Source organism: Nuphar pumila, chromosome 9 (assembly GCF_984573655.1).
Source record: "Nuphar pumila chromosome 9, dmNupPumi1.hap1.1, whole genome shotgun sequence".
NCBI classification, from domain to species: Eukaryota; Viridiplantae; Streptophyta; class Magnoliopsida; order Nymphaeales; family Nymphaeaceae; genus Nuphar; species Nuphar pumila.
In genome coordinates, this window is record NC_143257.1 from 1,058,564 (window position 1) to 1,071,728 (window position 13,165).

General features: G+C 42.9%; 1 protein-coding gene across 1 annotated transcript; it reads right to left on the reverse strand.

Annotated features, from left to right (window-relative positions):
- Positions 1–10,514: 10,514 nt before the first annotated feature.
- On the reverse strand, positions 10,515–11,921 carry LOC149828144 (putative acetyltransferase At3g50280). Its single transcript, XM_090018117.1, has one exon. The coding sequence runs from the start codon at positions 11,919–11,921 to the stop codon at positions 10,515–10,517; it is 1,407 nt and encodes a 468-aa protein (XP_089874243.1).
- Positions 11,922–13,165: the final 1,244 nt, after the last annotated feature.

A 13,165-nucleotide genomic window follows, 5' to 3' on the forward strand; every position in this document is an offset into this window, starting at 1 on the left:
CTAAAATGGACGGTGGAGATGACAAGGCTCATTGCCTGACCCAACTTTCCTTTGATGAGCTGGGACTTATAAGACTGGAGATCCACCTAATCCTTCACTCATACCATTGAAGTTGGATTTTGAATCACACATCTCAATTAGGGCTGCCAACAGGTCAGGTACCAGACCCATCAGCATGCACTCAAACCCACCCCAATAGCTAGTTACTGGATTCGGGTTTATCAAGTCAAGAAAATGAAATCCTAAACTCAAATCTGCATAATTTTAAAGAGTTTATATTCTTTTTTATTTATAGGCAAGCTGGGGTTAGGCAGACCCCAACCAGTTATACAACTGTACCATTGGATTTTGAACCCGCAACTTCCCAACACAAGGTGACGTGCACTGTCTGCTCCTACCAGACAAGAGGGGGCTCCGTTGGTAGCTTATATTCATTAAAATACTCTGGTTAAATGGGTAAGGTCAGATATAAAAATGACAACCCAAACTTGACCTGCATATTTCCCGTGTAGGGTTCAGGTAGACCCCCAAATAATACCTTGGAACGACATTTTTTATGCTCGGCTTGGGTAGTCCGTTTTGGATTCGGTTGGATACCCGACCCAACAGTCCCAATGTAAAGCTCAAAGCATACCTATTGTGCATATGTGGGCGCATAAAATAGGGAGCTCACTCTTATTTTACGTCGACATTGGCCCCTAACGTTTCTTAGGGTCCATTTGTTTTAGGAGAAAGATCAGGTCATGCTGAAGATGAGCGTTTTTGCTCATGCCGACATCGTGGCCATCAGATTTGCATTTTAAAAAGCTCAAAAGTCTACAAAACCACGTGGCATTCATCCAAAATGCAAACGGACGGCCACGATGTCAGCACGAGCAAAAACGCTCATGTTCAGCATGACCTGATCTGCTTCCTTTGTTTTAACTCCCGTGAAAGGGGGCAATGCCTTTTATGCGAAGGGGCACGGATTTCTAAAAAGTCCTGCCAACAATAAGAAGGTAAAAGGGAGGTCCGCAAGGATTTACGAGAGGGTGGTGTATGTTCTCCCCCCGATGATTTACTGAATCCCACGTCTCTGTTCGGGGGTCTGAATGAGCACCACGTATACAAGCACATGGGGCTCGTATTCCCGTGTATGTTGACATTATTTAGCATTGGAGTCTGGTGTGGTTGCAAAGACTTAAGTATCCTTTCTTGCTATTCTTCTCATAAAACGATGGTTTGAGAAAATGACAAAAATGCCCTTCATTCAAAAAAAAAACAAACGATTCAAAAAAAGGATAAACATGTCCTTCATCCAGAAAGTCGGGGATGATGTTGACTCTTCAAAGTCTACACAGCGAAATGAACCTAAGCCATCAAAAATGTCTGTTTGAACTTTTCATCGTCATCTTCTTCTTCTTCCTTCTCCGTAAAACATTGTAAAACTCTCTCTCTCTCTAGAGAAGAAATCAAGGGAGACAAAGAGTTCCCCCTGGAGAAGGCCATGAACATCAACTCTCTCACTCTCTCTCCCTTCTCTCTCTACTTCTGTGCACATCCAGCAGACGATCCTATATTGCTCCATCAAACATCGACTGACCTGCACACTGACTATAGCATTGTTCAACTTGATGAGTTGTGGAGCCTGATTCATAGTTTTTGCCCTTACAGGAGGGGGTTTGGGGGTTCCTCCCAGCATGGGTAGCATCATTCAACTTGATGAGTTGTGGAGCCTGATTTAGAGTTTTTGCCCTTACAGGAGGGGAGTCTGGGAGCTCCCCCCCCCGGCGCGGATCCCTCTTTTAACTATCGAAAAAGAGTAATAACGTGTTTTGTTTAATTGTGGGGCTTATGTTTCCTTCGGTTGTTTCTTGCTTGAGGTTTTCGTAACACCCCTTCCCACGATTTTTCTATTTTTCTTTTTCTGTTTCTTTCCCACAATTTTTTCAATGACTCCCCTACAGCGATTTTTAGTATTGTCGGGTCTCCAACGAGTTGCACGTCGATTTATAGTATTGTTCGGTCTTCCAACAACGATTTGTAGTATTGTCAAGTTTTCCTACAGTGATTTGTAGTGTTTTCGGGTCTCTAACGAGCTCAACAACGATTTATAGTGTTATTCGGCCTCCCAACAGCGATTTATAGTATTGTCGGGCCTTCCTACAGCGATTTGTAGTGTTTTCGGGTCTCCAACAAGCCTCATAGCGATTTATAGTGTTATTCGGTCTTCCAACACCGATTTGTAGTGTCTTCCGCAAATCACTATAGCGATTTGTAGTGTCTTTCGCAAATCACTATAGCAATTTGTAGTGTTTTTGGGTCTCCATCAAGCCCCACAGCGATTTATAATGTTGTTGGATCTCACTATAGCGATTTGTAGTGTCTTTCGCAAATCACTATACGATTTGTAGTGTTATTCAGTAAGCAAATCGCTGTAAATCGCTACCGGAATTAGGACCAACTTGTCAGGGCCATATCTCCCTAACCGGAGATCATATTTCAAATCGCTGGATGTGCACAGAAGTAGAAAGAGAAGGGAGAGAGAGTGAGAGGGTTGATGTTCATGGCCTTCTCCAGGAGGAACTATTTACCTCCCTTGATTTCTTCTCTAAAGAGTGAGAGGGTTTTACAGTGTTTTACGGAGAAGGAAGAAGAAGACGATGACGATGAAAAGTTTAAACAGATTTTTTTTATGGCTCAGGTTTGTTTTGCCGGATGACCATCGGATCGCCGGCTCACCATCGTTTCGTTGGATCACCATTGACAAAACGATTAAGGTTCATTTCGATGTTACCCACGCTGGAAGGAGCCCCCAAACCTCCCTTCTGTAAGGGCAAAAACTCTGAATCAGGCTCCACAACTCATCAAGTTGAATGATGTTATCCACGCTGGGAGGAGCCTCCAAACCCTCATCCTGTAAGGGCAAAAACTCTGAATCAAGCTCCACAACTCATCAAGTTGAATGATGCTACCCACGCTGGGAGGAACCCTCAGACCTCTCTTCTGTAAGGGTAAAAACTTTTAATCATGCTCCACAACTCTTCAAGTGGAATGATGCTACCCACGATGGGAGGAGCCCTCAGACCCCTCTCTTGTAAGGGTAAAAACTCTGAATTAGGATCCACAACTCATTTAGTTGAATGATGCTACCCACGCTGGGAGGAGCCCCCAAACCCTCCTCCTGTAAGGATAAAAACTCTGAATCAGGCTCCACAACAGTCAATGTGCAGGTCAGTCGGTGCTTGATGGAGCAATGTAGGATCTTCTACTGGATGTGCACAGAAGCAGAAAGAGAAGGGAGAGAGAGAGTGAGAGGGTTGATGTTCATGGCCTCCTCCAGGAGAGATTTTTTTCTCGGATAATCCTGCAGTGCAGAGACTGAGTCTTAAATAATCATCTTTGAGGCACTTAAGTCTTTACAATCACTCCTTTTCTACAATCGTTATTTTTTTGGGCACCAATGGAGGAGAGGGTAATTAAGTCTTTGCAATCGCATCAAACTCCAATGCTAATTAATGCTGACAAACATGGGAAAACGAGATGCACAGACTTAAATACGTGGTGCTTTTTGGGACCCCCGAACATGAGATGCCCTGTTTGGGGGGGGGGGGGGCATATAACCTGCTTTCAGGATTTACACATAAAAAGTGGTAAGAGGTCAGAAAAATGAAGCCCACTTATGCTACCATGACACTTTCAGCTTAGCACTTTCTCATGAAAGTTGCATAAAGCAAAAAAATCCTTAAAAAAACATTTTTCCGCCCATATGCATTATCTGGGTAGACATCGCCGACTAGGTCCTACTAAGTCCAACTCAATCTAAGCTCTAACATGTTGACACTTCATTCTAGCCCTTGTCGGGTTAAAATTTGGATTGAGACTTATCAAGGTGAGATTCAGGCCTCTTGAGAACTTATTGTTATGGGGTCATGCATGGTTAGGATCCTTTGTGGCTTTTCTTATCCCTACCCCCCCCCCCCCCGTCCTTTACAAATCAAGTGCAAATAGAGCTGATAAACAATTTGAATGAACTAAATATGAGGTGTTAAGCTCAACTCATTTTTTTGCGTACTCCAATAGAGGTTGAGTTCATAAAGGACCCAAACTAAATGGATGTTTGGGGGGGGGGGGGGGGGTTACTCACTTCAAATGTGCAATGTTGGTGAGTGAACCCTCTCTCCACTTTATAAAAGAGAGAGTTGTATGCGGAGAGGTTTACTCCCTCTTGGGTGGTCACTAACCCAACATGAATTTGCTACGTCGTTTCACCTTGAACTTATCCAGAATGAAGAGTTTTATTCTGGATAAGGTCCTCGACCTGGGCGGTTTCACCTGTTAGGGAGAGAGTGGGCCCACCTCTCTCTTCAACAGGTGAGACCATCCATGAAACATGGCCACGAAAATCTCATAAGATCAACATCTCTTACTTGGTCATGCGAAACAAATCAAGATGTAGGATTTAGCCTCTCACTATTGGTGTATTTTTCTTGCATCAATATTCTTAGAATGAGTTATATTTTTTTAGTTTTTTATCCAAACATATATCTTTGTTAGACATATCTTAATCCTATACAGGATACATGTTTCGAAAACATTTTCTCTGGTATGCCCTTTGTTAAAGGATCAACAATCATATCAAATGTAGATAAATAGCTAACTTTGATTTCTTTCCTTTCCAGACATTTACGTCCACATGGAAGACATTATTGATATAAGCAGAAAGTGATGAAACTTTATTTATATCAAAATCATTGATTTTAAATAGTCTATGATTTTTGTCAAAAATACTATCAAATAGAATACATCCATGTTTTTCCATGTTGACTTTCCCTGGGTGAAATCTAACTTCAAAACCTTTGGCAACTAGGGCTGGGACAGACACTAAATTGTACCTCATGGATAGTATAAATAGAACATTGTACAATAATATATTATTTTTAGAAGTTTCAATCATATTGGTCCCAATACCTATAACATCATAGTAAGTGTTGTTGCCCATGTACACCCGATGTTCACAAGGTTGGTACTCGACCATGTCTACCATTCTCTCCTTAGTCATTGTTATATGTCGTGTTGTCTCAGAGTTCACCCACCAACCGAAAGAACTTGGTCTACATAAGAGCATTCTGATATCACGCATATTATATCTCGCATCTCCTTTTGCTGATTATTTTTGTTATTCCTACCAGTGTTATTGGTTGACCGACTCTTGTAATCTCTCTTTAAGTGTCCAGGTTTTCCATATTTTAAGTACTTCACTTGTGAAGCCGCTGCCTATGGCTTGTAGAATGTTTGACCTCTTTTCTTATCAAATTTGTCATTGCCTTTAAAATATTTTTTCTTAAATTATGGGCATATGTAAAGGCTATAGCCTCGAGAGGGACCATCTTTAGCGAAGTGTAATTCACTTTTTATGTCTTGTTGCATGTGTTGCTGGTCAAGTTTTAATTAAACAGAAAGCTCCTGCAAGGTTGGGTTTTTAGAGTTTAACTTAAGAGATGTTTATACCATCTTTCAGGAAGATGGTAGACTATGCAAAATGGTAGATATTTGTTTCCGGTCAAGAATTATATTCCCAATAATTGCCAGGTCATTGGCCATAACAATCATTTTGTTGACATGGTCAACAACATTATAATTTTCTTTCGTACATGTATTATATTGTTCTAACAAAAGTTAAATGTAGGTTTCAAAAGTGATGTTATATTTCTTAGAAATAGCTTTAAACATGAACTTAGTTGTAGGGTAATCTTCAAATACTCTAATGAGATCATCATCCATATAAGTTAACATGATGGTTCTGGCCAACATGTTGTCCATTTTGTATTTTTTATACGAGGTTTTGACCTCGTCAATTGTTGCAGTATCAAGATCTCTCATTTCAAAAGTGAGCGCATTCTTGATGCCCTCCAATGTTAGAACAAGAGGAATCCTCCTCTTTCAAATGTAAAAGTTTATGCCATTAAGTTTGTCGATTTTGGCTATTTCAGTGACACGCACCTTGTCATTTTTCTGTATTTGATTATGTATATTTTTAAAAATGGTAAGATATGATAAGAATAGATTCACATTCAACAAGTAGATAATCTGAAGAGCATTAGCCAAAAGTATATGAAATATAACTTTCATAATTCAAAACTATAAAATAAGTGTTTTCTGTAATTTCAGAAAGGTTTATAATAGAAAACTGCGAATAAAAAAAATCTACAAGTAAACTGAATTTTAAAGGAAACAGGGTTTTCTGCAAAATATCAAAAAACTGACCATGTGTCAAAAAAAATTGAGTGCAAGTCTTTTTTGAAATTACCAGAAAAACAAGGACTATCACTGTAAATTAGGGATACATAAGTAAAATTTAGCAAAGATAAATGGCACTGCAGTAATTTTTTAACACAGGGACAATACAGGTAATCAAATTAAAAGCAGGGGTAAGTTAGTAAATGAACATTGTGAGATATGACTGTAAATACCTGAAAAGACCAGGGACAATAGGTAAATTCGCCTGTTTGGGGACATGACTAGAATTTCCAGTAAAGAACAGGGTTAATATGGTATTTTTACCTATAAACAAGTATAAATACCTTATTCTCGAAAAAGTCAAAAGCTTATGGACAACACTTTAGTCGGTTTTTCCTTCTTTTTTTGTTTCTCAGTCAGCAAAGAGCGCCAATCTGTTTTTTTCTATTCGCCAAAAAAAAAAAACAAAGGTGTTCAGCGCTTTGTCGATGCTCTGCCTGTGTTTGCTTGTGTTATCCTATGTTCTGCTATGTTCTTTTGCCTGTTTTCGCAAAAAAATGTAGATGCAAAACCGATTTGTGCTCTACCTGTGTTCGTTGGAAAAATAGCAGAAGCAGTCGATGCTTTGCCTGTACTTACCTGTGTTTTGTTTGTTTTATTTTGTTGTTGTTTTCAATCAGCAAAAGAAGTGTTGATAGCTATTGGAAGTTTCCAAAGGGAACAGGCGTGCTAGATTCGGTCTAATCTTCGGGAAAAAAAATGCGATGAAAAAAAATATAATGAGTAGCCCCTTGTTGATATTCCTTTTTGTTTTCTACCTATGATTTTTCCCTTTTTATTGTGCTTTGTTTTTCTTTTTCTTTTCCAGATCTACGGTTTGATATTGATGGGGTTAAGCAGGCAACCACCGATGTGGGGTTAGAACCTGTAATGTCCCAGTACAGGGAGATGAGCAATAACAATAATCCGGCATTTTTCTGGAGGTGGTTGCTTATGAAGAAAAAAAAGGTGCAGGCTAGTGTGCAAGGGCCGGCGTGCAGGGATTGGCGTCTGTAAAAGGTAGACCTTTTCTGATGAAAGAAAGAAAATAAGGTAATCCTTTCTCCCTCCCCCTTTCTTTAGTTTGATACTTTCCCTTGTCGAAAGGGATGAGGCATTCAGTTTCTCAGATGTAGGTCTCTTGGTAAAAAAAAAATCTCTCTTTTGTTTAAAAAAAAACCTGTGTGCTCCTTTGTGCGATAAATCATCTGGTTTAATCACTTAACAGGATAGATTGTCGGGCAAAAGAAGAAGAAAAAATCTTTCACTCGAGGAAAAAAATAGATTTCTTCCACTCCTCCCCTTCCCTTTTGTTATTTATTTATTAAAGAAAATATGTTCCTCATCCAGTTTGATTCCTCTTTCTACTATAAACCATGGGGTTCACTATGCCAAATGAGTGGCCACACTACAAGAAACTTGTGGATTTACGACGACCTTAATCAGTCGCTAAACAGTTTAGCGATGGATTAGCGTCGGATTAGAGACGGATATCTTCCATCGCGAATTTTTTGATGCTAAGTAGTGACAAAACTTATTTGTCGCTAATTTGCGATGGATTAGCGACAGAAATGATCTGTCGCGAGTCTGTCACTATTTTAAATTAGTAATGGATAATATCCGTCGCGAGTCCTTTGCTATTTTAAATTAGCGACGGATAATATCCATCACTAATCCGTCGCTAAATTTAAAAAAAATTTGCTCTCTGTCGGGAGGAATTCCGGCAGCAATAGGCCGGACTTGGACCGATTCGTCGCCGGCGGCGGAGGAGGAAGACGACCCACCACCGGATCCCAGCAAGTCGTACGCCCTCGGCCCCAAGATCTCTGATTGGGTCTCGCAGAGGTCGGAATGGACCGATCTCGTTGTTGACGGCCATGACGGAGACGAGGCCGGTGTCAGGGCAGATGGCATCGCGAAGGCGATCGAGGTCGAGGAGGCCGACGGGGAGGTAGGTGGCGTGGAAGCGACCTGCTCCCTGGCGCGCTCAACCGCCTCATTCGACTCCAAGTCGTAGAGGTGAGTGCGGGAATGGGGGTTGTCGAAGCGGCCAGTGAAGAAGGGCAGCATCACGTCCAACACCCGCAGGTCCACTGGCGATGTCGCCTGCATGTCCAGGTACAGCGGCCGCCCCGCGATCCGCACGCCCTTCATCGAGATTCCCCTGCCCTCCTCTATTGCGTCGGAGTTGGGCGATGGCTCGACGGTCGTCGCGTTGGTCGACATCAGCCAACGAGATCTTCGAGCGAGCACGAGGCTTCGCTTCATTGGCTAGCGGGATCGTCTGACAAGCCTTGCCAGTGGTCGCTTGACCTCCTCGACGTCAGGGATCCGTTTAAATCAAACATTAGTTTAAATTTTGAACGGGGGAGAGAGGGAAAATTTCGCGCCTTAGGCGAGACGGTTTAAATCAAAAAGTAGCGACGAAAAAATTCCCTCGCTAATTCTGTCGCTAAGTTCCTACAGTTTTTGCGACAAAAATTTTGTGTCGCCGATCTATCGATAATTAGCGATGGATTTGAGACAGAATTTGTACCGTCGCTAATTTCAAAAATATTTCATCTGGCTCTAAAAAAAATAACTTCTGGGCTCACCAAAAAAAAAAAATCTGGCCTAACTAAGAAATTTTCTTTGTTTAGCATTTGTCAACCCACCATAAAAGTTTCTGGGTCCTGGCTAGGTGAGTCAAACCAAATACCTGTTGTCCCGATTCAACTTGTCGACTCTATTAATTTTATGATCTTAAACAAGCTTGTTACCAGCTGAGCACAATCTAACCACGAGCAGCTCATCTTATTTCTCAACCCTAAATTAAGAGAGTAAATAGCTCGGGCATAACTGACCTAAACAGACATTCCCAACCAATTATACCTGACCCAACCGTTTCTAATACAACCATGGGTTTGGGTTGGATCGAAAATCTAGACCCGTAAAGAAAACTGGTGAGGTCTTGGGTATATAATGAATATAGACCTGAAACTGTTTAGACCCTACCCATTTTGAAAACCGATCCAAATGGTTCCACATAACGTAAAACTGAACCGATCTGTACCCAAATTGTTCCACATATCATATATATATATATATATAGAAGTAAGGCAGTTATTACTATAATCACCTTGTGTTGGAACGTTGCAAGTTCAAAACCCAATGGTACGGTTGTATAACTAGCAGGGGTTTGCCCAACCCCAACTTGCTTATATATAAAAAACAAGACGAGTTTTTTAGAAATTTGTACCCATTCCCATTAAATTCTTTATTGCTCTTTCACAAGTAGGGACGTCAATGGGTCAGGTCCACTATAAGAATAATCAAAACTGGAGCCGATAAGAACTACATGAACCAGACTAGGACCATACCTGATCAAATCTATTTTTTATCATTTTTACATTGAAAAATTGCAAGTCTTGATCGGAACTCGGGTAGGGTCCGAGTTTGATATAAAATTTTACAAACTATACCCGGGTCGATGCATTAATCGGACTTTCGAGTCGAGACTCGATCGGATCTTAATCAGGTCTTATTATTTATCACCATAGCCAGACCCTATAGGGTTTGGTTCCGATGGGGTCCGGGTAAACCATGTCCGTTGACACCCCTATCCACAAGTGAGTCATGTAAAGTAGGGTGGGCGTATATCTCACTCAAGGTTCTCCACAAAGGTTTCTTGTCATTAAAAAGAGAAAAAGTAAACACCACAAATGTGGAAAGCAAGGTACAGTCCAAATAATTTGGCTTGAATAGGGCATGATAACATGAGGTAAACAACTAAGGGACATCACAAGTTCGAAACCCATACGTAGCATCCCTCCATTATGAAAGAGAGTAGGGTTTTATGCAGTCGGCATCACATTCCCGTGTAATAAACAGATTTTTTTTTTGTGAAACCCGGGTTCCATTCAACAACTATGAAACCTCTAAAAACAAATTAAGAATTTAAAAAAAAATGAAAATAAAAATCTACCCCGGATCCCATCATTTGAAATAAGATGGGTTTCATCGCAGCTAGCTATTCAGCAGAACCATCTAACCGTTGATTGGATGGCTAGGATTGAATGCCATTATGAAACCCATCTAAAAATGATCGGATCCGTGTTCTCCCTTTTCTCTCTTGAGGAAAATTTGGCGGGATGGGGCATGCCATCGTGGCACAATCCTGAAACTGTATTCAACGGTCAAGATTGGCAGATGAGGACAGGTCTCATTTGCCAAATGACCTGATCGGGCTGCTCCAAGTTTCGACGGCCCAAACTCTCTCAGCAAGAAGGACTAACGTAGTGCATGAACTCGGGGTCGCGCTCGAGCAGAGCCATGGTCTCGGGGGCGAGGCAAACCTCGACGTCGACGCTTCCGGCGCCCTCCCGGCCTGGAAACGCCGACATCTTCCCGTCGAACTTGTTCGCCCGCCCGCTCCTCACCGCAATCGGCCGCCCCCATCCGAAGTCGTTGTCGTACATCGGGAACCACGCTGAGCTTCCCATGGTGATCGACGCCCCGTCGGCGTTCCCCAGCGGGAAGACTCCCGGCGCCTTCTCCCACTCCTCCACCCTCCCTCTTATGGCTGCGTCCCCGTGCCCCGCCACCCCTCGGTGGAGCAACGCCGCCGCCCACCCAACCTCCCTCCGGAGCATCTCCGCCACCTCCGCGGTCGACGCGACGCTTTGGATCGCGTTCCCGAAGTAGTCCGCGTGCAGCGACGGGCTCAGACGGCGCCGGCAGTTCACCGCCATCCGGAACGTCGTCGTCCTATTCGTAGCCGCTGGAAGCCGCCTCGCGCGCGTCACCGACAGCCAAATCTGCGCGCACAGCGACTGGAACGACGACACCTCCGTCGTCGCCGGCGTTCGCTTCGCCTTCCAATCGTCATTGCTCTCCTTTCCAATCAGCTCCATCTCCGTCGGCTGGCCGCCGGAGAGCCACCTCTCGTTCGCGCGCGCCTTCAGCTCCAGCAGCGCACGCCGGCTGAAACGGAATATTCGCTCCCTCAGCGGCGGCGCCTTCGAAACGAGTGATTTTCCCGGGCCTTCGAACCGGAGGACTGCCGCCGAGTCCTTCACGAAGAACCGGAGGGTCTCGGGTGGGCGAGACACCTCGTCCGATCCCCGGGAAATCTCAGCCCATTTGTTGAAGAAGTTCCAGAAGGACGTCCCATCGGCGACGGCGTGGTTGACGGTGGCCGCGACGAAAACGCCGTCGGCGAGGACCGTCACCTGGATGGCGGCCAGCGGGCGGGAGTGGCCGTCGTAGTTGACGGCGCCGTCGAGCGCGAAGAACTCGCGGACGAACGCCGGCACGTCGCGGCCGGGCGCCAGGACGTCGCCAAGGCACAGGCCCGGCGCGGCGGCGTGGAGGAAGGGGACGCCGGAATCGTCGCAGTCGACGTAGACGAAGCCACCGGAGTCCGTCCGGAGGCGGCCGGCGAGCATGGGGAAGTGGACGAGGGTGCGGGCGAGGGCGGCCCTGAGGAGGCGGAGGAAGGCTTCGCAGGGGACCGTCGGGTCGGGGAGGAGGACGCCCTTCTGAATGTAGTTGCAGGAGAGCATGGGGAGGTCTGCAACGGTGAGCTTGGAGAGGATGGGTGGGGAGGGGCTCTCTGGGAAGATGGTGCATTCCGAGAGCATAGTTACAATAGAAGAGTGTGTATTTGATGATACTATCGCCATCTCTCTCTCTCTCGTCGTGTGAGGGAGAGTGGAGAGGATGGAGAGGGATTTATAGAGCAGGCAAGTTGGCATTAATCCATGCACTTAGTGAGTGAGGAAGGTGGTGGAAGGTATAAATTATGAACACACACACACACACACACATATATATATATATATATATCAACAGGATGACATGTGGGTGTAAAATAATAGTAAGAGCATACAGCAATCGAGAATGTTAAAAAGTATTATCATTTTACATCATAAGGATAAGGATGACTCTTGTGGAGGCCAGGTTCCACTCATCCCCTATGTCATCTCTATCTTCATATCCTCCTTGGGAGGGATTTCATTGATGCAAGTTTTTTTGATCAACATTTAAATCGCCCAAATCCTACTCCTATTCAGTTTTTTTGGTAATTCAAAAATCAACTATTGAAAAAACACAATTTTGTAATTTAAAAAATCATAATTTTTTCTTTAAGTACAATCCAGTAGTAAAGCAACCATGTTGAATTCATCAATAAGATAGATTTGATCAGAACAACTTGCATCATAAGATTTATGAGGGGTATGAAGATGGGATATGAGTGGAACTGAACTCAAAATCAAATCATATCTTATCGTTGTATCCATTGTTGTATGTTTTCTTAAATCACATCTGACCTTTAGACTTGTATGTATATTGTAGTCAGAAAATCATAGGTGAAAGTTGTATCCACTCAATCCAAACCTCATATATGTATTCAACATGTTTTGCTTGCTAGAAATTGCACTTTAGATAATCTTTTTCTTATATAAAAATATGGTTTTTTTGTTTAAATCATAAAATTTTGGTACAAATTGAGTTCCTTGATTTTTGAAGCCCTTGGAAAACCAATTTATATGTTATAAAAATATTATCCAACAAAAAAACCGTTTTTTTATTAAAGAAACTATGTAGATTGCGTCTACAAAGTTGGATAAATGCAGTAGAAGCAGAAAAAAATGTGAAAAAATACTGCTTTCTGCTAAATTTCTCTATATAGTAGTGAAGATCAACACTTGAATCTCCGGATCCGGCCCCTGTGCAAGATTTTAGGACAGTTCAATAAATCAACGGTTATGAAAACACCAAAGTTTTAGATTTAAAAGTCATGCTTTCAGGTGGAACCAAGCAACTTTTCACAAGTGTGAATGTGTGATTTTCTCTTAAAACTAATTAAGTGGTTTGTAATGAAAATCAACCTTATATATATTTAGCTTTTATTTTCTTCCCTTTG